The 27,778-nt window shown below is 44.5% G+C and overlaps 1 protein-coding gene across 3 annotated transcripts in view; it reads left to right on the top strand.

Moving 5' to 3' along the window:
• LZTR1 (leucine zipper like post translational regulator 1) overlaps nt 1-27,778 on the top strand; it is a 201,651-nt gene that overhangs the window by 151,055 nt on the left and 22,818 nt on the right. For all 3 annotated transcript variants that reach the window (XR_015300907.1, XM_086943316.1, XM_086943315.1), the window contains 3 exons: nt 13,993-14,142; nt 18,179-18,284; nt 22,603-22,683. Coding sequence is in view for 2 of the 3 variants with exons in the window: in XM_086943316.1 (XP_086799442.1) it covers nt 13,993-14,142; nt 18,179-18,284; nt 22,603-22,683 (337 nt within the window). In the remaining variant the exon portion in view is untranslated. The remainder of the gene's footprint in view (nt 1-13,992; nt 14,143-18,178; nt 18,285-22,602; nt 22,684-27,778) is intronic.

Genomic DNA, 27,778 nt, shown 5'->3' with positions numbered 1-27,778 from the left:
GAAACTGATGTTCCCTTAACTAGCATTACACACACCGTAGATGTGTTGGGTTTTGTGGGTGATATCCAGGAATATGTCATTACGGAAACGTCAGAGAAAAAAAGTTACTTCCAATCTAACCACTAGATGACCGATGTATGCAGAACGTGTGAATATGTAATAGAGCTCATGCTAAAAAAACATTGCTATGGATGAGGAGTGATCACAATGGCTTTAGTGGTTAATAGAGATGGAGGGAGCTGATGATAAAATGTTCAGATGGGTGGAAGATCCGTGGTCGGGGAAAATGGTTTTGTACTCGAAGGGTGTAAGAAGGGGCATGTGAAGATGCATTTACTTTATCCTTGGGAAGTAACAGATGGAGTGGGATTCAGTTGTTTTCCTACCGGTAGCATCAAGGAAGGCTATGCCTGCCAATTATGGGGCAGATGCCGATTTGAAGACGAGTGAGGTATAGAAGTCACAGTTGAACTTTAGGGTGCACAAGTAATTAACCTCCAAACTGTGTGGCCAAGTGAGTGCTGCATAGCTTGAAAACAGCGTGCTGCATAATTTTTCCTTTCCTTCTTCATTCTTGGATGGATTTTTAGGCAATGACTTGGCAGTCCAACTGTGCCTCCGACCTTAAGTCATATTCTGTGATCAATGAAAAGGAACTATCAGAGTCTTACTGAGAGAGGTGCGTGGGCTCCACCCACGTTAGTCCTCCTTGTAACAGGATTTGATAGGGCTGAATTTGTGTGCTTCAACTAAAAAGTCTGCATGTGTTGCTCTTTTTGGCTTGTGGCAAGGTTTATACTAGATACAGCAGGCCTGAGTTTGTTATGGTGGCAGGCCAATAATCACGGCCATAGACCTTATCTGTTAATTATGAAATGTTTCTAGGAAAGTACTAGGCCCGACATATTTCTTGTGATTAACATATGTTAAATTTGGTAGACTTTTAGGTGTGACCTCTTATTACTCTATAATAAAGCAGACAAATAGGCATTTTATTATATGAAATGTCACAGATTACTGTAGTAGGCAAGGGTATCAACATTGGCTGCCCTTGTCTGACACACCAGACGGGGTTTCACTGTGATGATTCTTGTTAGGCACTGTTAAGAATGATTATATAATGTTTTGAAAGCTGTATTTTTAGTTTTCACCTGCACAGCACTTGTTGTGCTTATAAAATCTATAGTCTTTAATATAAATCTTAAAATGGGCCTACATCCTGCCCTCACTTTTCATTAGTTTGTGTGCTTACCACATACTTTTCCTCCATTTCTATTGGTTGTTGCTGGCCCTTTACTGTTGTTCTTCCTGTGTTTTTCTTATCAGTTGCTCAAGTACTCCTATTCATCCGCTGTCAAACAATTTTTTTGTCCTCCACCCTGGGGCTGCACGCATTTCAAGGGTGTTTGTTTGCCCATGTCTCCCCCAAGACACACTGACATACAGGACTAATTAGAATACTGACCATCGTGTCACTCTCATCTGTTGGAGCTGCGGAGATGTTTCTTCCAGGGCAGAGGCACTTCTCATCCGTGCCCTCTGCGTTGCTTAACCCCATCATCCTGACATACTTTCCATTTAATTTTCAAGTCATCAGCGCCTTAAACCTAGACATGTTGACTCTACCAGTGCTTGTATTTGGTTGTGTTCACCCGCCCACACCCCTGTGACAAACGCACTCTTTGAGCTTCCTTCGCGCCACAAGATATCAACCCCAGCTTGAGTGGCTCGCAGCACTCTTGGCTGAGGTATCTTAGTTGCAGATGGTACGCAGAAGACATAAAATGTCAAGCGTGGTTTCTGTGGTTGATGAAACATATGCATTTGTTTGTTTGAAGCCCGTATTCCACCCAACACCCTTTTTTAGGCTTTCAACAGTTCGTTATTAAGATCTAATTTTTCCAGTTTATCTTCTGGCGTTTTTATTCCAACTTTAACAGCTGAAATTGAACATCTTTCTCTCTTCTGGCTTTGCCTGACACAAAGAGGCACATCTCTCTCTTTTTCTCTCCCTCTCCTTCCATTTGGTAGCAGTGCTCCACTTAATGTAACGCAATCTCATATGGTATGTCCATAGTATCATGGTGACGGTGGTCTGGTAAGTCTTGCAAGCTGTGCATGTCTACCTAGCGTGAGGGGTCAATGCGTCTTAAGATACCTATTTTAGGAAAGGATATACAGAGTAAATAATGCTGGTGGGTTTGTGAAAGGTCTAACAGGGAGAAATGTAACATGCTGTCATTGACTGTTTTTATATAAATTCTTTTTTGCGCAGACAAAAAAACTATTTTCTCATGCTGAGTTTATAAGTGCATTCTCAATTCTGTCAAGGCGTTAACACTTCTTACTGGATCAGCACAAACACTGCAATCACTTCAATCTATAGGTGATTGAAGTATAAACTCACTGTTCGGCTCCTTAGAGACACTTTTGTCTTCTTTTGATTACTACTATACAGTTACAGAATAATTGGCCTATTCTAATGACCAGCAAGTCAACTCACAATTTTTACATTTATATTTCAATTTTATAGTGTTTGCCGAGCAACTTGTTGTTGAGTGGAGCCTCCACCTAAGAATTAAGTAACAAGTGAGGGTGACAAAATAGAATAAGAAAACATGGCGATACCAGATAGATATCATAAAAGTTGAAGAGAAGGCTGACCTTCACATCCTGGTTGTTGAATGATATAAAAAATGTATTGGTTATTATCCTTTTCAAAACATCAACAAGCAGTTTACTACATTGTGTATGAACAATGCTCGAGGCCAGTGCATCCAGTCTTATCCAAGGAAATCTTAACACGTTGCACTCTGAAATTAACAACTCGCAGTCCCCCTTTCCCCCTTCCCCAAATCCAACTGGTCCATCTCATGGGCACCTCTGGTAGCTCTAGTCACAGTGGGCCCACCTGGTCGTTGAATGCTTGAAGGAAAAAAAATCAATTCCCCAGTTGCTGCTGTAAATGAGTTACTGGTTCTTACAACAGCTTTTTACAAAGTACAGACCACAGATCAATGGTTAGCACTGTAATATCAAGCACTAACAGCACAATAATGCTTGAGTTGATCTCACCCAATTGTAGCCGTTCTAAGACTCATCCAGTTTCTCTGATTTTCTCTTGTCTGTGCCATTACCGAGACCAGACACATGCAAGTCAGTCATGCTTCTGCCCCATAAAGGATACTCCTATTCAAAGTGTTAGGCTACTTCCCCGCTGAATAGAAACACAGACCTGGTGCAGCTTTAGCCCAGTGGCATACCACTTTTTGACCCCACCTCTGAGCATATTCCGGCTACTTAAGGACACCTAGGTGTAGTGGGAATGCACTGACCTCTTTGGGTTCAAAGTGCATCTCATTGATGTCGGATACTGCTTACCCACAACTTACACAGTGCTGACTCTGCACTCACATACCATTGACATACCTCTAACCCACACTCACATACTTCTCACCTTCCACCCTCACCTCTCACCCTGAACTCAAACCACTCATCCTGCACTTATTGACATACTGCTCACCCTATACACTCACACCACTTACCCTGTACAGGGTCACCTTGTACACTCACACAATTCTCATTCTGCATTTAACACACAGCAATCACCATGCATTAGGGCACTTTTACCCTGCACTCAGACACTTATTAACCTTCATTCATGCACCACTTACCCTGCACATACAGCCCTCATACCATTCTACCTGCACTCATACACTGCTCCCACACCTCTTAACTTGTTATTAATCCCGTAGAGGAAAACGTAATGAATTTACCAATGCTTGTTCTAGATGTGGTTGCCCGTTTATGTGGACTTTAATAGGCCTGTGTTGGGTAAAGCCAATGTTAAAGAGTAATGGCGTCATCAGTTTATTGTGAAAAGCATGTGAGATTTCATAGATTGATTTGTTTATTATGGAACAATATGACAAAGCCAGTAGTAGGCCTGACATACTTACTGTGAAAAACATATGTTAGACAATAGGCTTTAAAGATGGATTGTATTACACTGTGCTAAATCCGGTAGGCAAGTATTTTGGTTCATTTCAGAGATTACTATAGTAGACAAGGGTATTGGTGATTTACACAAACAGACTGTGGGGATAGAAGATATGCCCTACAATAAACCTTATTAGGCTTGCTTAGGAGAGACTGTATTTTGCTTTGCCAACTCAAGTTATGTATACATTTTGTACTTTTATGACTGTATGCCAGAAGGTTGCCTTGTGGAAAGCTTACACTCAATACAATGGGCTTAAGTTGGTTATAGTGACAAGCTAATGATAAAGGCTATATGTCTGATTTTTTTATTATGAAAAGGTACGATAAAGGAAGTACGCTGGCCATATTGATTGTGAAATTATATGTTAGTCAATAGGCATTTAAAGGTGGAAAGTTATTACTTTGAATGAAAGCTACAGATATTTTTTTGTTGCTCGGGATCTCATAGGTTTCCTTTGTAGGCAAAAGCTTTGGTGTTGATTACCCTCTTGTGGCAAACCAGGAGTATAGAAGATGTGTACTGTGAGGATCCTTGTTAAGCCATTTTAGGAGAGATACTATTTTGTTTTGCAACTGTAATTTAGTATACATTTTCAATTGTATGCCTGATGGTTATTATGGGAAGGCTTATGCTCAGTACAATATACCTGAGTTGGTTAAGGTGACAAGCCAGTGATAACCGCTGCAGGCCTGATAGATGTGCATGAAAATGTTATAGCTGATGCCATAAGTCTGGCCTGTTTATTATGAAAAGTTATTAGAAAAGTAGGTCTGGCTTATTTATTGTGAAAAGCATATGGCAATCCAGTGGGCCTCTAGCAGTGCATTGTCGTCACATTATGTTACAGGCCATAGAAAGGTATTTGGTTACATGTAATCTCAGACATTTGATCGAAGGCAAGCGTTAATATGTAGGTTACCCACTCTAACAAGCCCTGAGAGTAGAATTTCACAGTGCTGATTCTTGTTAGGCCCTATTAAGAGGGGCTGTTTACTGTTGTGGCATGTTACTTTGCATATGTTTGTAATTTTATAAATGAATGCCTGATGGTTGCCAGCTCCTGGGCACTTCTGGAGTCCTGGGTTGTATATAGTGTCAAGCCATTGGTAGAGGGGTAGAGGCCTTATCTGTTCACTTATAAATGTTATGTCAGATTCCGTAGGTGTGATCTGTTTATAATGAAAGGTGTTAGAACCGGGACCCTGGCCGGCCAAGACTCGCGTCGAGGTCAGTCAGGGATCGCCAGTTCTAGGTGTCAGGGCAAGGGAGTTACACGCCAAGATAACCCCTCACTCGCCCTCTAGGTAACGTGGCGCGAGCAGTCAAGGCTAAACTTGGAGGCGATGTAAGTTAAGTATTTGCGCATGCACCCCAGCAACAACACCCAAGGCCCACCACAAAGAAACACTCCACACAAGGTTATATAAAAATAGCCTTTGTATTATAATAAATATACATCAGATAAAACACACATCTTATTACACTGTGCCAACAGGCACGGGCAGAATTTACAAGGGATATTTGTACAGGACAGGGCCACTTGAACCACTGTCAAGGGTATCAACACTTTTAGCAGCAATACTTTCAGTAATAAAGCAATACCTTCAGTAATAAAGCAATACTTTCAGTAATAGCACCTTAGCAATACCTTCAGTAATAAAGCAATACTTTCAGTAATAGCACTTCAGCAATACCTTCAGTAATAAAGCAATACGTTCAGTAATAGCACTTTAGCAATACCTTCAGTAATAAAGCAATACTTTCAGTAATAGCACTTCAGCAATACCTTCAGTAATAAAGCAATACTTTCAGTAATAGCACTTTAGCAATACCTTCAGTAATAAAGCAATACTTTCAGTAATAGCAATACTTTCAGTAATAGCATACAACCAGTAATTACTGGTAACAGGGCCTCACTAGCACCACCTGTACTAGGGAGAAAACAACCACCTACACGTCACACTACCTGTAGGGGGGCAAAAGCAACACACATGATGTCGTAACATTCAGAGGTGTAAAAGGACAAAGAGAACACATGATGAATAATCTACCCATTCAGAGGTGTAAGCAAAACACATGATGCCGTAACATTCAGAGGTGTAAAGGCACATGACGCATAATCAATACATTCAGAGGTGCAGAATCAATAACAATTTCCCCAAACTCACCAGTCACCACCTGTGACTGTCCCGGTGTCCCAATGTCAGGGCCTAAACGTGGCAGTTGCCCACAAAGTGCTGGGCATCTGGAGCAGGGAAAGTTAGCGCAAAGTTGGAGCCTCTCTGGGCTCAAAGAACCACCACTGTGGCACTGGTGAGCCTCTCTTAGGCTCTCTCACCAGTAAGGGGGGGGGGCTGCTGAGCCTCTCAGGGCTCCAGCAACAAAAGGTGCAGCCTCGCTGGGCCGGGGGGTCCCTCGCTCTGGGGACCCGGATTATAGACAAATGCTCCTCAAGAGCCTCGCAGGCTCACGGACGAAATGCCCCTCAGAGCCTCTCTGGGCTCTTAGTAAATGTGCTCGCGAGCCTCTCTGGCTCGCCAGACAAGAAATGCGCTGGTCGTTGGGGCCTCTCCGGGGCTCTTCAACACACAATGCCCCCGAGCCCTCAGGCTCAAAACACAAAGGCGCGAGGTCGCGCTACAGAGAGGGGGCGGGGCGGACACCGGCAATGTGTCCCGACGCTCCCCCCCTCCTCTGCAGGCACCTGCACTCACCGGGTTCGCGCTGGGCTTTCCAGCGACGGCGGGTCTCTCCCGCTGGTCCCGGGGCTCTCCTTTCCTCTCGGGGAGCCTCGGCAGGCTCTCTCGCGGCTCGGTGGAGAAGGCGGGACTTCCGGGTTGACTCTCCCGGGCCGCGCGGTGATTGGACGGCAATCCCTTCACTTCCGGGTCGCCGCGGGCAGCGCGGCGGCTCGCTTTAGGCAGGCAGGCGGGCTCCCAGATGATCCGAGGAGTGGGCTCCCTCGTAGATCAATCAAAACCGGGCAAAACACTACGGCAATAAGCGGGGTGGCACCCACGCCGTCAACTCGCCACACGGGGCGATCGGATGCCGGGTGGGCACCGGCCTTTGCAGACCACAGCGCTCCCAAGCGCTGCAGGCACCATAAAGCGCTCGTAAGCGCTAAACAGCAGACAAAAGCGCTCTCCAAGCGCTAGAGGTAAAATCCAGCGCTCTCCAAGCGCTAGGCAGGCGATTTCCGCGCTCCCAGCGCTGAAGGGCAGAGAGCAGCGCTCTCAGGCTGCAGGCAAGGAGTCCTCAGTGCTCCCCAGCACTGGAGGACAGGACAGGGCTCCAGCAGGGCTGGAGGCAGGCAGGGGGGCAAGGCTGGGCTAGAGCCAGCACACTGGGTCTCCAGGCAGGGAGACTCCCCAAGTGGCGGTCCTTCTGGCCCCAGCAGCGGCAAAAGCCCCCTCTGGCAGGATTCCAAAGTAGAACATCTTCCAAGGGGACACAGCCCCTTCTTATACTGTAAATTCCTTTGTTACAATGTGCAGGGTGGGGGGAAAACCAGTCGCAGCTGGTTCTGGAGCACTCTTGATGGCCCAACCACCCATGTCATTCACTGGGGAGGCTAGGGTCATTAGACACACCACAGGGGGGCGGAGCCAGCATTGTGTGGGGAAAACCCAGCCCATCCAGGACACAGGTACACTCCTCCCACACATCACTCATGCTAATCTCCCACTCACCACCGGGCAGACCCATCCAGACTTCCCGGAGCCTGGCATGCCAGCCAGCTCCAGCCAATCACGCTCCAGCACCCTCACTGCACACATATCTCAATGTCCAGAAGTAGCACTTCCCAACTAGACACATACATGCCGCAGACACCATCTTGCAGCATTCACTCTCACGAGTTCAGGCATACCAACCCCGAGCCTGCACTCCCCACGCATCAGGAACTACCAGGGATACACACATTCCCCATGCATTCCTATGGGAGGGCAGGCCAGCCATACTACACGCACGCGCTTTCACTCTGGGACTCAGGGGAAAGTGCGCAGAGACCCAAAAATCACTAACACAGGGTCACAAATAAGGCAAAAAGTCTAGGGGTGAACCTGCCCTGCGGGCCAAGTCCAACAAAAGGTAATGACAAAGCAAGTAGGGATGGCTTATGTATTGTGAAAAGTATTTGCAAAAAGGCCCTGAGCTTTTAACGGTGGTTAGTTACTGTGCAAGAGCCTGTAGGAAGGCATTTTATTACATTGCATCTTGCAGATTACTGTAGTAGGCAAGGGTTTTGGTGCTGGTAACGCACCTAAACAAATCCCGGGGCTAGACTGTTCACACTATGGTAATTATTAATCGATTCTTTCAGTAGGGATTTTGTATTATTTTGACAATTGTATTTTGTACTTATTGGATTTTCTACATATTTTTAAAATATACCTGATGGTTGCTTTGTGGAAAGGCTTATGTACTAACATAGCAGGGCTGAGTTGCTTATGGTGACAAGCCAATGATAAGGTTTATTAAGGGCTTGATTGTTTGTAATGAAATGTCTGACATATTGATTTTGGAAAGCTTGTATTGAAGTCAATTGGCATTCAAGGGTGGAAAGGTATTACTCTAAATTAAGATCTACATTAGTTAGTTTGTCATATGGAATCGGTTGTGTGATGGAACGAGTTCCTCAACTCCCTTAACAACTTAACAACTCGGTCTCTACAACGACCGCGTCATAACCACGAGTGGCTTCACCAAGCATCCCTTTACCACAGTTTTTTCGTAGTAAAACCATGCTTTGGTAAATGCCTATCCATGGCTAAGCTTACCACCCCCCTCTTTCTCAGGCCTAAATACACCCTCAACCTCCTAGAAACTACCCCAAACCCCTGTGACTCCCTTAAAACTACCCGAAGCCCCCACCCCCTAAAAACTAACACGACCCCCACCCCCTAAAAACTAACCCTAACCCCTACCACCCCCGAAAAACTGACATGAACCCCTCCAACCCCCTAAAAACTGACACACAACCCCCCACCCCTAGAAACTACCCCGAACCTCTGACACCCCCTAAAAACCAACATGAACCCCTCCACCCACCCCCGATCCCTTCTTACCTGTCCTGTTCCTGTCCGACGCTCTTTTCAACTCCGCCCATCCAAAAACTGGACCGACTTATCCTTAACTGCGCACATACGTGGTTAAGGCTAAGTCGTCGTTCGGGCAAGTCGTTGTTTGGCTTGCACAACTTCGGAACTCGTTATTCTGGAGTCGTTGTTCAGGATGCTATGAAATTCCACAGATTAGCATAGTATGCAAGCATTTTGATGCTGGTTACTCCTTTTGACAAAACGTGGAAAAAGGTGATTTGTACTATCCAAACCCTTGCTGTGCCATCTTAGGAGAGATGGTATTTTGCTTCTCGGACTGTAATTTTGTATTCTATGTAATTTTGTGGCTGTATGCCTGATGGTTGCCTCGTGAAAAAGCATATGCGCTGTACAGGAGGCATCCGTCTGTTATTGTGATAAGCCAATGATAACAGCTACAGGCCAGATTGGTTCACTAGGAAAAAATATTTCTGTTGTCATTGGTGTGATCTGTTTATTATGAAACGTTATAATTAGCACATTTGGCTTAACATATTGATTGTGATGAGTACATGTTAAAATCCACAGGATATAAGGGTGGATTGTTATTTCTCTCTATCAAAGCTTACAGATGGTATTTTGTTACACAACATATCAATGACCTTTGTAGGGAATGACTTTGTTGTTTGTTACTGCCTCTGACAAACTCTGGGGGCAGAAGATTTGTACAGTAACAATGTGTGTTACATTCTTTTATTAGATGACTGCCAGGAGCTTGGAATAAAACAATCATTAAATGATACATACATCCATATATATATATATATAAATATATATCCATATAGCTACATAGAGGGCCATGGAGTCCACTCTATTCTACCATTGGTCTGCCTGAATATAATTTACTCTGCTTCTATCCACGACAGAGAACTGCATGGGGTAATGTTTCAGTCTGCATCAGTCATTGGCTGTGAATAATGGCATTTTCTGATCAGGTGTGCACATTCACCTCAAAACGAGTGTGCTTCAGTATCATGGCTGGTCGGCCAGTTTAGTTTTTAATTGTCTTCTTTTATAGTTTCCCTTACATTTCTTTGCTTCACCTCCTTTTAGGTTTCGCCTGGGGTCGGAGCTCCTAGCTCCGCCCAGAGAGAAATCTTATGTCCCTACAGTGTGGGGCTTAGTCCCGCCTCTGCTTCCATTGGCTAGCTCCATAAATGGAGGCTAGCCATTGGAAGCCGAATCTGTCCGTCAAGGCCGGACCAGATTCGGGGGCATTCCCGAGATTTTTTCCCTCTCTGCCCTTTTTGCATCGTCGTCGGGCGTGGGCAGAGTTTTGTTTTTTGTTTTTTTTAGGTGTTTGTTTTCGTCATTCCATGCCGACCACGGCCGCCGGAAGAAGTCCAGGTGAGGGCCCGTTCCCGCCCCCCCTCCCGCTGACCGTGTGCTGTTCCCGCCACCCCCTGTCCGTGTCTGCCCCCCCCCCCCCGCTGTCCGTGTGCACGTAGGTGCTTGTTATGCACTTCTGTTCCACTGACGTCCTAATGAGTCACGCGCGTCTCCTGGGGCGTCGCCGAGGGAGGAGGCCAAACTCAGGGTTACCTGTGATCATCAGATACGTGTTTCCTTCTCTAATGGAGTTTTCCACGATAGGGAAAAGACCGAGGGAGTCCCCCGCTTGAGTGACGCACAGACAGGGTTCCTATTATGTAACAAGCAGCAAGAGCCCAGGAGTGCTTATATTTTCCATGAAGACGGTGCTAGCACGTGCTGTCGTTGCCACTGCTTCACAAAGACCGAGCTTGTGCACGATGAAGCGAGCCTAAGATAGTTGTCCAGGCCATTGTAATGTAATATTTGGGTCTGTAAGTTGAAGTTCTGTGCTCAGGGGATACCACACATAGAGTGGGTGGAATAATAGCAGGATTTCCCGGAGCCCTCACACTGATTCGGCAAAGGGGCACGTGACTCTGGTGAAGTTGTTTACTGCTGGAAATAAAATACCACTAATCCCAAGGTGCTCAGCGATTGTTCAAAGCACCTGAGACTCAGCTCTTCAGCACATAGCTAATATTTCTTAGGACTACAGTATGTTGTTTGCACATGGCAGCTACTTCCTGACACATCTTCTCATTCGATGAATAGGGAAGTTACAATGACGTGTGCAGTGCACCAAGACTATAAAACACAAAATATGGTAAAATAATTCCATCACTCATGTTCTAGTGATAAACAGCCCTGTCTCTAGCATGCACTGTGAAGTGCTGAGCATGCATGGTTTTCTAAAAGGAATTTTCTCCGGGTGCTTTTCTTTTACGCAGCAAAATTAGTGGGCCATAATTTAAAGCCACCGATGCATTGAAATTTAGTTCAAAGGGTCGACAAACATGAGGCTGTGGATGCTCTACAGTGGGACATAAGCACGTGTCAGCGGATGTTGCACGAATGTATAGGGGACTGTTAGTACTCAAGGCACAAACCGATATTCCAAGAGTCGAAGTAAAAATACAGATATCTCTTTCACGTTTTGTGCATCACAGATAATGGTCTGGTCCGTGTGTGCATACGAGATATGTGTTTCAAATGTAATCTGCGGTCAATGGAATATGTTATTTGAAGAAATTCAAAAAGTGAAAGACAGTTCTCATTGAGAATACCTCTAACCCCCTGTTGCAAAGGCCAAGAAAATGACATTTGTCACGTATAATCTAATTATTTTGGGGGAGAGCTGTTGAGTGGTCTAGATTGTGAGACCCTCTGAACTTTGCTTGACTTTAAGGTGTGATCTTGGACAACATGCATCATATTACAGTGCGTTGACCCTACATCTACCGCATGCTGCGCCCTCATAGGAATGCAGAATGTGTTTTCATGTATCTATGCATATTACATATAGCGGTTGTAGAAGATGAGCTTAGTTATACATGTGGCTTCGGTATAAATCTTTCCATGGTATTTTTATAAATCAGTACAGTTTTAGTTGTCTCTGCTCGCTTTCTTTAACTCGATTCGAAAGCAAATACCCCCCCCCTCCCTTGATGTTTCCGACACTTTAAATTAGTATTCTGTATGTGAAACTTTGCAAATGAAGGTAGAGGACAATTTAAAATGAAAAAAAACTTGCCTCGCCCCCACAATGATAAACAAGAGTGATACCATTCCTCTTTCAATCCCAATATACTACTTACAGTAAGAAGGCAGCTTACTTTCGCCCCACATCCCAGACACTCGACAGAGGGTGGATGGTTGGGCAGTAAAGGTGTAGCCTAGAAGATGCTATAATAAATTAATTGCAGTACTCTTTTGTGACTTCTGTATTGTTGTGAGTTCGTGATTGTGTCAACAATGTATCTGCGATTTCATGTTCGCATATTGCAGTAATATTATTGTGCATTTATAAGCATTACTTTATTTTTAATATCTCGTGTTCTTTCCGTTGTATGTTTTAAATGCATGTAATTCTGATAGCTTGGGTTTAATTTGTTCACTTTAATGTTGGTTGTGGAGTCTCGTGCAAAAAAAAAGCTTCTTTTAAGTTTCAACTTAATGTTAATGTCTCCACGTTCTTTGTTTTCTGTTTCCTTTCTACTCTTTGTTGCATACAAGGAATAAATGGAACATGCAGGGAAACATTGGTAACACGTTTATTCAGTGCTTTAAATGGGCCGGTACTCAGTTACTTAGTATCGGCACATACATTTTCATGCCTTGTGGATCCATGCATATGCACACTCACTCACATGCGCACATTAATACACACTCGTGAACGTTCATTCACACAATGATCATGCACACACACCCGTGCACATGTGCATGCTCACATGTGCACACACACCTACAAACACACACACCATCACTCAGGGAGCTCCTAGTTGAATGTGAGCATTGCATGTCAGCAATACACACGTGCACACACACACACACACACACACCTACAAAACACACACCATCACTCAGAGAGCTCCTAATTGTCTGCAAGCTCTTTAATGACTGCAACTTAAGGCAGGGTTTTTGGTCCTTTGATAAGAAGGAGGTTAGTTATTATTAATCATTTTTACTGTTTGGGAGAGATTAAGCTCTTGGCATTGTAAATGGCAATGCCATTTATTTATCTGTTTTCAAAACCAACACATAAATGAAAAATTTGTCATTTACAATGCCAATAGCTCTAACTTTTACAAAGGTGAAACCGTTGCATTGTAAATGCTTGTTATTTTATTGTTTCTTCAGAGGATAGTACTCCGTACAGTGCTGACAGGTTCCAAGCTTACCACTCATTTAATCTGCAATGTGCCATATTCCACGTAGCCACTTCCTCTAACACCAGTTGCTATGCTTAGTTTCTTTTATTGCAAATATATGCCCGCTGTGTTTAGAAGGCAGCTTGTTTTCTTTTTTCTACTTGTATTCCTTTCATTTATCTCTCAAATGGCGTCACTTTGTATGTGTTTTATTGCGGTTGCATCTGAGCATGAATGAAAGTATGAGTCCATGGAATGATGAATAGATACATAAGTGCACAGATGAGCGACAGGGTGCCTGTATGATGACTGATTGAGTGTTTACACCTATAAGTGACTCAAAAGGCACTTTCATTCATAAGTCAGTTCTTTTGGCTTTGCCAGTGCTTGTTATCGTTTGTAAACTGCTCTCCCACTGTTCATTTTTATCAGAATCGGAAAGAAAAACTCACACTGTAAGCATTATGCAATAGCTTACAAAAGTCAATGCAATAGAACGGTAAAAAACATAAAAATAATAACAATATATATATATGTGATGTGACTCTTTATCTCCATTTTCCACGTTAATATATTTGTTTCAATTCAGAAACCCGTAAAAATTGAGGATGTTGCTTGATCAAGGTTCAGATTAGTCAAGTACACTCACGTGGATTTTGTCGTCTGTCCACGATGTGTTATTTATATGTGAATGTTTTGTTGGCAGTTACTTTGAAGCAATGTTCCGCTCCTTCATGCCTGTGGATGGGCAGGTGAACATCTCAATTGGTGAAATGGTCCCCAGCAAACAAGCTTTCGAGTCCATGCTGCGCTACATTTACTATGGAGAAGTGAACATGCCGCCAGAAGATTCCCTGTATCCTTTTCCTTCATGTTCTACTGACTTAAAATATAACTGTGCCTAGAGTTTCTTCAAATCATGTATTTCCTTCCAAGCAGCCAGCTGGAAGAGGAGGTTTTTAATAGCACAGTATTTTCCATTGCTGACAAAGGTTTTCATGACTACCCGTCAAATAGTGCAAACTTTGCATCAGTGCAAAACATTGCAGTTGCACTCTGCACCCCTTTTGCAGCTTGCCTGATAGAAAATGGAGCAAACCGGGCAGAGTATGTGACATGTTGGGTTACTCCTTACATGCCTTTGACTTTCGTTCTGTTCTGCAGGTATATTTAAAGGCTGTTAGAAATGGGATCCCTGGCTGGCCAGGGCTTGCGCCAAAGTCAGTCAGAGACCACCACTCCTAAGTCAGGGCAAGGAAGTTACACGCCAAGATAACCCCTGCTCACCCTCTAGGTAACGTGGCGCGAGCAGCAAGGCTAAACTTGGAGGCGATGTGAGTTAAGTATTTGCGCACGCACCCCAGCAACAACACCCAAGGCACACCACAAAGGAAACTCCACACAAGGTTGTATATAAAAATAGCCTTTTGTATTACACCAAAACACATTAGATAAAAACACACACTTTACAATGTGCCAACAGGCACTGGCAGAATTTACAGGGGATATGTACAAGACAGGGCCACCTGGACCACTGTCAGGAATCAGCACTTTTAGAACTTAGAATACAATACTTGTAGGCCTAGAACTTAGAACATAGAGCCTATCGGACAGTACCTTCCGTCCTGGTTGCGCAGGATAATGCGAGTGATCTCCTTAGTAGGCTTGAGCGGGCGGCCGGCTAGCTACAAGCGTCTGTCTGGGGCGACCAATGTGTGCGGCTCAGAGAAGGAGGGGGAGGCAGGATGCGGGCGACCCAGCGAAGCGGCGCGGCTCGGGGGAGAGCTACGCGGCTCGAGGCTTGGACGGGCGGCCGGGCAGGAGCTGCAGAGGTGAGTGAGCGAGGCACACTTCAGCGAGGCCCCAGTGGCCCAAGGAGATCAGACCAGTCCCAGCAATTTGTCAGGGAAGGCACAATAGAGTCCACTGGTCCTGGGACTCTGGTCAGGGGGCAAGCTCAGTATCAAGCCCTTGGAGATAGTTAAACACCAAATAATCATGTAGCACACAACCAGTAACTACTGGTAACCGGTAAGTACCCCCTACGCAATCCTAACCACCTTAGGAACAGGTCATGCAGGGAACCAGGACCTCACTAGCACCACCTGTACTAGCAAGAACAACCACCTAAGTATCACAATACAAGTAGGGGTATAGGCACATTACACATGATGCATCACAACACATTCAGCGGTGCAGGGAAGGAAAACACATGATGCAGAACCTACATTCAGCGGTGTAAGGAACAAGGCACATGATGCATCTACAACACATTCAGAGGTGCAGCACAGGAGAACACATGATGCATAAACACACATTCAGAGGTGTAGCAAAGAACACTTTGCAGAAATCACATTAACACAGAACTTACATCAAAAGTCCAGGGTCCAGGTTGCGCCAATGCGCCAAAACCTAAACGTAGCAGCTGCCCACTACTTGCTGGGCAGCTGAGGGACAGAACAGGGGGCCTAAACGCTGCAGCTGGCACTAAGTGCTGCGCAGCTGGGGAAAGGCCAGGGATGAAGGAGTGCGTCTCACTCCTAAGTCCATAGAACACATGTCCCTAGGAAGGAAAACCTAAACGGTGCAGCTGCCCACTACTTGCTGGGCAGCTGGGATAAAACTGCGGCTGGGGCTCTCGCCAGCCCCTCAGGAATCAAAACTGAATCCAAACTGCGCAATAGGTTGGAGCCCTCTGGCTCTGAAAACAAATATGCCCCTGGTTGGAGCCATCTAGGCTCAGGAAACACTACTGCCCAGCATGGGAGCCCTCAGGCTCTGCAAGTAAATACAATGTCCCAACACATTGGAGCCACGGAGGCTCTCGAGGCTCTAAATACTGATGCCCAAAATGTGGGAGTGGCCCGCTGCCATCGGGGGCCGCTCAGTGCATGAGATGGGGGGGCACTAACAACATAGGGCCCCCTTCACTAGGGGCTCTGCAGGGGACAACCGTTGGGGCAGCCCTCTGTCGAGCGGGGCTGCCCTAGAAAGGAACCAACGACCAGGTCTTCCGCCCCCCTCCTTCACTCACCGGGGACTCGGGGGGGGGGGGGGGGGGGGGGCGTGGGGGGGGGCCTCGCGTGTCTCCTTTCGGTGCCGGGGCTCTTCCGGGCGGCGGTGCGGGACATCTCAGCCATGGCTCCTCTCGGTGGCAGTCTTGTCGCGGCACAAGGGGAGGGGCGGAGCTTCACTTCCGGGTAATCTCCGGTCTCCCTCTCCACACGGGAGACCGGAAAAAGGCGGGACAATTGCTTTTCCTCTGCACTGGCGGCCCCGGGGCTCTCCACAGCTCACAGGAGCCCCCGGCCGCGGGAAGACTTTCTCCTCTTCTCTCTGGTGCTCGAGGAGGCGGAGTGGGCTCCCGACCTCCTCTGTCTTGTGTCAACTTCCGGCCGCATTCTTCCTCCTGCTTCCTTCCCGCTGGCCCCACCCACAGTCAGGCGGGCCGCGGTTCGCGGCGGCAGGGCGGCAGAGGGGTAGGCTCCCTCGGTGGAAAACAAACAAAAGTAGAAGCGGGGTGGACACCCGCTATTAGCACTATTCACGTGGGCATAATGCAGGGTAGGCACCTGCGGACATCGGGGCATAAGCAGGGTGGCACCTGCTCAGCAATAGCCCCATAAGCAGAACAGAAACGCCGTTGCGGCGGCGGTGATCAGGGCACGAGCTTCCCCAGTCTCCTCACGGCCACGAGCTGGGAAGAGCAGCCAATTACCCCCACTCCTCCTGCAGACACCAGTGGGGGGAATTAGAAGACAGGCAGAACAGCGTTCCCCTGCTGCCAAAGGAGCTATAGGCTTTTTAAAGGGAGGCAGCCCTCCCAGGACCAAAGTAAATGAAGTCCAGGGTTTCTAGGGCAAAGAAAGGGAGCACGTAACTTCCAGTAAAGCAAGTCATCCAGGGCATCAGCAGTCCAGGGGCTGGGCAGGGCCCAGGGAGGCAAGCCTTCCCCTGGGCCCCAGCAGCAGCATGCCCCTGGTAAGATTCAAGTTGGGAACAAGAACAAGAACATTTACATGGGATCACAGCCCCTCTTTTATACACCTTTTCCCTTTGTCTGTGGGTGCAGAGTGGGGGAGAAACCAGTCGCAGCTGGTTTTGGAGCACCCTTGATGTGCTCAACCACCCTTTTCATTCACTGGCAGGGCTAGGGTCATTAGACGCACCACAGGGGGCGGAGCCAGCATTGTGTGGGGAACGCCCAGCTCATTCAGGAACCAGGTGCAGCCCTCCCCAGCCATCAGCATGCTAATCTCACACTCACCACCGGGCAGAACCATCCAGACTTCCTGGAGCCAGGCTCACCAGCCAGCTCCAGCCAATCACACGCCAGGCATATTTTACACTAATATGCCAACTCCTAGAAGTGGCACTTCCGCACAAGACACAATCATGCCACATACATCATTGCGAAGCATTCAATCACACGAGTTTGCACATACCAAACTCGAGCATGCACACCTCACACATCAGGAACTACCAGGGGCACAGACATTCCCCATGCATTCCTATGGGAGGGCAGGCCAACCTTACTCCACACACTGAGTGCGCACACACTTTCCACTGGGACACAGTGAAAGTGCGCAGAAACCAAAAATCACTACCTCCAATTCACATTTAAAAAGCAAAAAGTTTAGGGGTGAACCTGCCAGAAGGGCCAAGTCCAACAAAGGCTTGATGGAAAATTGACTTTTCCCTCTGTTATGGACAGCGTAGGGACTATGTCACCTAAGACCCCCACACACACACACATCAGCTGTTGCAAATGCTGGGACAAAACGTCTTTGTGTTTATAGAGGACAATATGCTGCACTCTATTTGCACTAAATAACCTTTGAATAAAGTGCTTCTAAGAATTCTGAACGTTTTATCCCTAACTCTTGCTCCAGATACCTGTTTTCAGCTCCATACTATTATGGCTTCTTCAACAATCGACTTCAGGCGTACTGTAAGCAGAACCTCGAAATGAATGTGACTGTGGAGAATGTGCTTCAGGTAACTGCCTCCATACTCGTTTGTGTCCATCCTGAATTAACTCTTTTCAGGAGGAGTATTGGAGACCACTGTTGTGGTCATGGGGAAGTGTGTAATGGGATATGCCGTGCACACCACCATTCAAGTACAACAACAGTAGCAGCCACTCAACACAGCAGTTAACCGCATCCATCTTCCAGGATACTAACCCATATTCCCATGCAGTCACTACTTACCCCATTCTCCCTCAAGAATTATTATCCATGTACTGAACAGCAAGAACATAAGGTCTACCCTGCCTCAGAAACACCCATACTTCCCTATAGACACTTCACACAGACTATCAACTGATCCTGTAGATAAGATAACGTTCTCAACCCAATTGCTTCCTCCCAGCACAGAACTGTGACATCACTGCCCTTAAACAAAGCCAGAGTACAATGTTCCAGGCTTGCTATGAAAGATTATTTAGTAACACGGTCTAAATTGTATAACTCAAACGAGTAACGGTTATAATTGTAGAACTTCCACCAGAAGTTACGCCATTTAGTTCCCAACCGCTATTGTAATATTAAAACATTTATTATGAGTTCTAGCTACCTACTTTCTTCTTGTTGGCACAAGAATAGCATCAGCCTCTTTTCTAAGCACTTGGATAATATCATTTTACGGGGCTGCACAACAAAAACTGAGCATTGAACACAAATCTTTTCATGCACACTTGACAGTACTGAGTTGGAAACAAAGATGAAAACGCCACTGAAACATAGCTGAACCTGGACCAGATTTGCAGATCCCGATGACCTTCAGTACCATCAAGTACCCATCTCTAATCATGACAGAACCTTGATGGACCCCTGATAGCTTCCTGACAGTTGTCATTCCACCATCCTGAAAGGCAATGACCTCATATTATTCATAGTACAGATGCGAAGCTATCGTGGGGGAACGTTACAGATTTGCAAACAGTAGACGCTAATGGACAGAGATATCAATATCATTATTATGAAGTTAAGGCATTTTATTTGCGCAGCAGGCATTTTGTCTTCGCATTGATATTTAGGCACACCATCACCTCTGTGGTCGGTGTGAATAAATGATGGAAATCTGACTTTATTAATCTGTAAAGGTTAGTTATAGAGACAGAGCACTTGGGTAAGATCGGGTTTAGTTGCATTTAGCAATTTGCTCTTAAGCAGTGAAGGAAAAAATATAGTAATGTGATAAAAACAAGCTTGAACCCATCATATCTTGGGATAAGAAAATATTTTTACATAACTGCTATAGCTGCATTAGGTACATTGTCAAGTGGGCAGAATTCCATTTGTTTACCAGGGAAATAGAGGATTGTTCCCCTGAATATGTTGCCAGGCTTCTTGGGAATCATATGCTTCGGCCTATGGTAACAGAATGGCAATCTAGTAAGGGTCTGTACCTAAGGATCCCTCAAGTGTTCCTTTCGGGAGATGTAAAGCTTTGTGCTGGTCCTCTGTAGAAGGTTACTATCCTTCCTTCACTTTTATTAGAGTCAAATTGCCAAGTCAATGATAAGTACCCTGGACAGAAAAGTCATGGTGCAGAGGGAGTGGGGCTGACATGCTGTCTTACATACCTCAATTTGTGAGGTGGAAGTCCTTGTTCTATTGAACAAATGGTCCACAGAAGTGGTGATTTGGGGGAAAGGGGCACAAGATCTTACTATTTCCTCTTCCTCGCCTGCTCATGGTGGATCTTGCAGAAGGATGGTCAGGTCCTTCAATTCAAGCCTCAAATGCAGTGGCTGTATGCATGGAGGTTGAACAGTGCAAGCTAGAGTCCTTTAACCTATCTTATAAACTGATAGATAAATCTAGACGGCCAAGAAACCTTCTACAAAATCCATCTGCGCAGCTTGCTGGAACAAATCTGTTTAGTGGTACGAGTTGAAGGGCCTTGCCCAAATCTTTTTAAAGCCAGCCTTTTCTGATGATGTATGATTTGCATTGTCCCTTGCGCAGCAGACACAGTGGAGGTCCATTTGTCTATCCATGGCTCATTTTTGTCTTCCTTACCAGCCATTCCATTTTTGCTGCCTTTTCCAAGATGTTTACTTTACTTCTTCTCTTCACTCTGCTCATTATTCCAAGTGGAAATATGTTGTCCATATCTGTTTTTCACTCTAAAGACGTTAGTAGAAATAACTTCAGTCGTTAGGGTTGGCGAATTTCAGGCCCTCTCAGTTCATGTACCTGGTCGTTCGTACTAGCCTTCAATCCCAGGGTGGTGTCAGCCTTTCATGTGAGCCAGTCTTATACCCCCTACCCCATACATAACTGGAATCCAGAGGTACCCTGCCCTTTTTTAGTGGTTGCATTAGACAGGACAGAGTAGATAATCAGGAGTTTATGGGCTTTGTAAGAGGAAAAAGGACAAGTGGTGAACAACGCACCATTTTCATTAGGTCATCTTCTGCCTCAAGATCTGCTACACCTTGGCCAAGAAAGACACTCCAGATGGCATTCATGCACTTTCCATTAGGTCAATGGCTTTTTCCAGAGATGTTACGATAGCTGACATCTGTCAGGGAGCCACATGATCATATCTACATACTTTTGCAAACGTACATGCCTCACAGCTCGGATACACAGTGACAGTATTTTGCTAGGGCTGTTTTGCATGACTTCCTTGGTTAATCTGCACTACTCAGGTTCACCTCCCATAGACGTATTGATTTTGGAATGGTTCATAAGGTGAGGAGTCTGCAGAAATAAGTAGCCATCAAAAGAAAAAGTTTGGTAATGATATTTCTGGTAGGCCATTCTCTTTTCCAACAGAGTGCTCCAGAGACACTACGTAGTGTTGTTTAAATAAAATGACTAGAGATACTAAAGCAGCAGGCTTCCTATCTCGTTTTGTGAATTGTTTGTTTAGATGCTTCCCCTGCACACAAATTACCCTGCATCAAACGTTTAAAATGCGTGTGTGTTCTTCAAGTTCACTCATGTAGGCCACAAGCTGATCCAAATAATTCCCAAGAAAAAGTAAGTCAGACATAAAGCAAATCCTTTCCTTATAATACAGTTGAGTTGCAGACCAGCCTTCCAATGGATAACTGTACTAGAGAATACTAAGCTGTTTGGAACACAGGTGCTGGCTGATGTGCCTGGATTACCCTCAGAGGAAGGGCATGAAGGATTGTATTAAAAATACAAAACTTTCAGGGGTCAGCTCTTGACCACCTACACAATTCAATTGATAAGGCTTTATTCGGAGCATTATGTATGTATGTATGTATGTATGTATGTATGTATGTATAGGCATTTATATAGCGCACTAAAGAATGTCCTACACAAAGTGATGTGTTCAGCTCTCCGCTCTGTTTTAGCTGGGTTTGTGCAATGTAAATAGCACACACATACATACAGGCTGCACGAATAATGGATAATGAAGACCATGGTTCTACAATCTGTGTACCAATAGATGTGCACCATCCTTTACTGTATTCCTCTTTAGCCGTTGATACTTCTGGCTCAAATACTTAATTTAAGGCGCAGCCCCTCAATAACTAAGAAGGGAAGATACCCTGAAACAGCCTGCATATTTTTTTTAAACAGCTTGATCTTCTTTAGGCCTTGTACCCAACTTTAAAACTCTTCCCTGTTAATCATAGAGCTTGAACCTCTGCGATTTGCCACTCTAGTTCCCGTTTTCAGATGCCATTCAATGAAAGTGCCACTCTTCACTTTGCCGCTGCATGTGCTTGTAATTTTACACACAGCGCTGATGCTGCAGTTGCCTCTAAAAGCATACAGGTAACCTTTCATATCCAGTTCCCAGCAAATGCTTTTTCTACTGTACAAAGAAACTCCTTGCTACATTGAGACACTTGGGGTGGAGGAGTGGGGGAGGTTCATGTTCAGTCAGTGCCATTGGAAATGGTGTGAACATGACCAGTGAAGGGATTCAGACTCTATTTTCAATAGGGAATTGTTTAAAGATGTCAAGTAATGGTATTCAAATGCCCATTTCGTAAAAGGATAAAGTTCAGTGCGTGTTGGATCCCTGGGAACATCACCTCTTGTGTTTTGACACATGTCTAATGACTGACGCCTATAGTTCAGAATCACCACTATTTTTCCATTCTGCATCTGACTTTGCCATCTTTCTATAATTTGGTGTCACTTGGACATTAAACCAGCCTCAGATCCATATTCAGTATTTGTGGAACTGAAGCAATCTGCTAATACAAGGATGATGTTTTGTGTTATTGTTTCATAAGACTTTTGTGGGAGAGCAATAAACAGTCTACGTAGATATGACATATATGTTCACTAACGGAGCCTTCTTCTTAACTCGCCAGATTCTGGAAGCCGCTGACAAGACGCAGGCATTGGACATGAAGAAGCACTGCCTACACATCATCGTGCACCAGTTCACCAAGGTTGGTGGGATCTTTTCTCTGGCTCTAGGAATCTGCTGCCCTCTAGTACTGCCATGGCTAAAACAAGCTCATCGCTGGGTCCTCCGTACCGGATGCCCATCTCCTCTTGCTTAGCTTCCTGTAGTATTCCTCAGCCGGTGCTGCAAATTTCTGCAGTAGCAACAGGACACTATTGTGGTTTTCTGTTTTAGACCTCACTCTACCAATGACCTTGAGTGTCTAACAATAAAGAAAGTAACACAAACAAGTCAGTTGAGGTTTTATAATTATGGTGCAGGCTGTGATTGACCTGTGTTTCTGGAGTGGAGATTGGAAATTATAAATGTTGAGCGCTTGCGCAATTATTGTTCCTTTCCTTCAACCAAAGGGAAGTCCTATAGCTTCTTTAAAACATAAGTGGTAGAAAACCTTTGTCCATTACCCGTTTTAGACAAATGAATTATACGATGTGAGGATGTCCTTTGGTTTTTATGAAAATAGGCAGTGTGAGGGAGGAACCTTTTCGAAAATAGGCAGTACGATGTGGCAGGAGGGCCACGGTTGGTCACTTAAATGTTCTCTCCAAAGTTGCAGTGGGCAAAGAGAGAATATTTCTGCGCGTTTGCTTTCTTCCCTCAGTTGGCAATACTACTCTCTTTCAAAAGTCCAGCTTGCAGAACAAGAAGTGAATCTTTAGGAATCGGTGCAAACACTACTTAAATAAAATATTGCATTTGTTCATTTTTAAGGTCTATTGTATGAAAACAAACAATTTAGTGAGGGACGTCAGTGCTTTCAGCATTTAGGCAAACTGATGGTGGAGTTGGCTCTGCCAGGGGTGACTTCTGTGCTAAGGTGGAGGAGCTTAACCCCACTGCTCTCAGAGCAGAGGAAAAGGAAAAATAAAATAATAACAATGATATTATCATTGTATTTGTCAATGCTGCTGGGTTAGGGCAGGCCTGGTGGCCCAGGTAGGAGGAGTGGTTTGTGCACTTATGTGCATATGAGGGTTTTGCGGGCCGTCTTGGGCCAGCCAAACAGTTAAGCACATTTTGCACAAACATGCTCCCTGTCCCCGCCTAAGCGCCAAACCATAGCGCATGGACCAATCACAACACTGCATTGCAGCATTGTGATTGTCTTAGGGGAGCCTGTGTGCTTCCTGCTTCCTTCAGACTTGGAGTCAGGAAGAGAAGCAGAGAGGACGAGGAGAAACGCAGAAAAAAGCTAAGTGATTAAAAAAATATATATTTTTCAACCCCCTGCCTTGCCACCCCCATTCCCTACCAGCCGCCACTGTGGCTCTCCAAAAAACCTTAGGTAGTCGGATAGGGAAGCTGCTTTTAGAAAACAGATACTCCAATATACGACTCGTCTCCCTTTATCATACATACCAACAGGTTCGGTTCAGACGGGAGTCTCTAGAATTTTTAAGCTGCAAATGGCTTTATTGGAGCTGTGTTCGGCCTAAATTTGACACTGTTTAAATGATAGTCAATGGGGAAAATACATTCCCCCGATTTTCACTTTCTCCCTCTTTCGAAATGTTAGCAAGTGTAGGTCATCTGATGGGGAGGCCGGCCCTCTTTTTGAAGAAAATAAGTAGTCTGTCCATGTGCATTCCTGTTGCCAGGAAATAGGCTGCTGGGTGGGGGATTCGGCATTCAGAATATAGGCAGCCTGATGTGGAGGCCTTCTTGCATTCTAAAGGACCTTCTGACATAAAATAAGCAGTCTGAAGCCTGTGGTCCATGCGTTTTTGAAGTGGGTTTTTCCTTGAAATATAGGCAGTCTGAAGGAGAAAATGTCTTTAGAAAAAGTAAGCTTTCTATTGAGAATGGCTTTTTTCCTCAACACAGTTAATGGAAGAGGCAGTCTCACTAAGAGGCCAGACTCCTTTTTTGGCCATAGGAGCCCCTTCGTTCAGGAAGTGGGCATGCTGATAGGGAAGGGACCTGCTTTTCAAGTACACATAGGCTAATGGCGAAGAACTGGGCATTGAGAAACTTGAATGTGCTGCCTAATGCCTGCTTGTTGAGGTAATGACAGCTAGGACAGAAATAAAACTGACGTTGCATATCTGAACAATGCAGAGGTAATATTGTGGTTGACTTGGCCATCTTTCCTCTTTATAGTTGGGAAAAGGTGGTCTGCCTTTGCACAACCAATGCTTCAATTGGTCTGGACTATTATTAAGAACACAAGTACAATATGTCTCTGTTTTGTGCATCTGTCCTGTGACAATGGTATGACAAGTAAAAGACAGAGCAAATAAAACTGTTTTGTACATATGGACATTAGGATTGAAGTAAATACATTTTGTGTTTTCGATAGTGGTATTTTGAGTAGGAACACAGTCTGGCCTTACCAGGAATGCCGCTGCTCTGGATTTGAAGCTTGTCATTCTGTGATAGGTTTTGTGTGCCTGGGTGAGTATGTTGGTGTTATGTCTGTGCATATTTCTGTATCCTCCTTTGGCAGCATTTATATTTGTGTTTGCACACATCTGATGTAGTCTTTAACCCAGCAAATTTCATTTCTATCACCTCACATCCGTGCTAAAGCTTCCTATTTGGTCTGCAACTCCACCATCAGAACCATCACCCACCATTCTCCCGCAGCATCTCAACCACTACCAACCCTAATCCTTGCTACTCTAGTTCGTTATCTCCCTCTGTAGCTTTGACGATGCAGTCTACAGTGACCTTTTGTACCCCAGAATTCCCAAACTCAAAATCCCTCCAAAACTAGGTAAATGTACTTGAATCCCAACAAATGTCCCTCATCTCATCAAATAATTAAACCCCACATTATGCAATATACCCCAACCTGCATTGCTACTCCTGGTCCAGTGTTATTCATGTGATTATTAAAGCTGTTGTAAAGAACAGACTCAATGGTAATAAAGCAGTGTCCATTTACGAGGACGAGATTCTGGTAGAATTAACACACAGAAAATAGATTAAATAACCGAGTCATAGAGAAAGACTGCATTATTAACTAATTATTTTAACAGTGAGTTCTTAAGTGAATTTGAGGAACCTGTGCTTCTTTTCCAACTCACCACAATACTTGACTAACTGCCTCTTCTATAAAGTACTGGAGTAACACCACTACCCCAGTGCATCTCCACCCTGACCTTCCTTCTGATGTTTTGTCTCATCACTAATATGAGTTTTCCAGTTAAAAGGTTTTTGGCAGGCCTGTAGGAGCAGTAAACCATCACAAATCTCCTGTCACTTTCACCCCCAATCGCCCGTCAGGTTCTTGAGTCACAGCAACTCCTTGTCTCCTACCTAGCAGACTCCGCTCCTGTTTGGGGGACTGGATCATTGATGGTTGCCCTCCTGCTTTACCTTAGCCAATGGATACAGGTAGTGCTAGAGCACTGTCATTAGTAGACTTGCTTATTACTTTCATTTTTTGTGGTTCACAGTGTCATTTTTGTTGGCATGCTGCCTCTAAGAGTGTCTTAGTCTGTATTGTGCCCAGTCTTTTCTCTCCAAATGCGACCTGAACATCTGTATTTCATTAATCTGGTCAAGATTGCCTTTGGAGTCCGGTCGAGACCTTGCATGGTATCAGCTTTATTAAATGCGTATGTGCACCCACACAATGTCCTATTACTTTGTGAGTTTTTAATTGTTAAGCTAACTCAGAAGATACCCACGTAGCCCATCATAGAGGAAAACCATCGGAAGCTGAATAGAACCAAGCCGAAGGTTCCTACTGTAGAGGGGAATGTCGAGGTATTGATACTGAGCCATCTCGAAGATCATTAGGCACCTGTTGTCTTCAAAATCAGATTGAGATTAATCATTGATTTAGATTTAGACTGAACAAATGAAGTCAATACAGGATGAAAAGCATGTGTTCTATCTGAACACCCTACGGAGAGTCTAGCCACATGCAGTCATTGCTTCCAGACACAACCTTTGAAGTGGACTCTAGCTGGTTCTGCATACATTTTTATCAGGAATTGAAGAGATGTTGGTCCATCATACAGCCTCGCAAATCATGAAATCTAATTTTTAACATTTGAAAGTAACATTTATTGAAAAGATATGCGATTACATTGGAAAAGATACAACAGACTCATTACGTATATAACTAAATGTTAAATGCAAAAAGTAAAAAAGTAAAATGAGAAGAAAGAGGGGAAGAGCGAGAAAAGAGAGAACAAAATTCATAAATGGGGGACACTCAAATATCATGTGTTTAAGATCTGCTGGGGCAGTGGAACAGGACCAGCACATGAATGGGATAGTATGATCTATCTTATGCAATGTAGCAGGAGTGATCAAACGTACATAAAAAAGAAAGTTTGGGTGGCATTGGCTGCTCTAGAAGAGTTTCTTATTTTATTCCAAATGTTTTTCCAAATTGGAATTGAAAATGTATTTTTAAATCAATTTCCCAAAAACTTTCCACATCTGTTTTGTCTCTAGTATCTGAAGAAGCTATGAGATGTTTATATAATTGAGATGCAGAATAGGATGTATATAAAATCTTGTTTATGCTGGATAATGCGGAAGGGATAGTGGGATTAAGAAGAAAATTCTTGTATGAGAATTGAACAGCAGAAATTAAGGATATGTATTTGGTTTGATATGAGAGTAAAAGGGCAAAAAGTGATTGAGCTACCGAAAAAGGAATGCAAACATCATTCTGAAAGAGCTGATAAAAGCCACTTGAAACCCTTAACATACCAATCTTTCCCAAAAAATGGTTTTATTACGTAATTTAATAGAAGTATTGTGCAAAGGGATGACTGCGAAAATCGGTCTTTAAGATTTCTATAGGAGATAAACATACGTTGAAATACCTATGTTTATCTCCTCAGGAGAGATAGTGATGAAGGTCTAGATGTAAATGGTAAACAATAAAAATTCCATAAAAGAAAAAGGATGAAGAAAGGACTTTTCAAGATCAGTCCATAAGGTAGAGTTTAAAGAGTCTCTTTCTTGCAACAGAAAAGAAGTTTGGTTAAGGGAAAAAGATAAATGATATGGAACCCCCCCCGATTTGTTTAGGTCTTTTGAGTTTTCGAAGAAACATCCAAGGCTTTTTGTTATTTCATAAGAATCTAGATAGGATGGAGAACAATTTTTTA

The sequence above is a fragment of the Lissotriton vulgaris genome, chromosome 11 (assembly GCF_964263255.1).
Source record: "Lissotriton vulgaris chromosome 11, aLisVul1.2, whole genome shotgun sequence".
NCBI lineage: Eukaryota > Metazoa > Chordata > Amphibia > Caudata > Salamandridae > Lissotriton > Lissotriton vulgaris.
The sequence above is the reverse complement of the archived record's forward strand: the minus strand, read 5'-3'. Positions and strand labels throughout refer to the sequence as shown.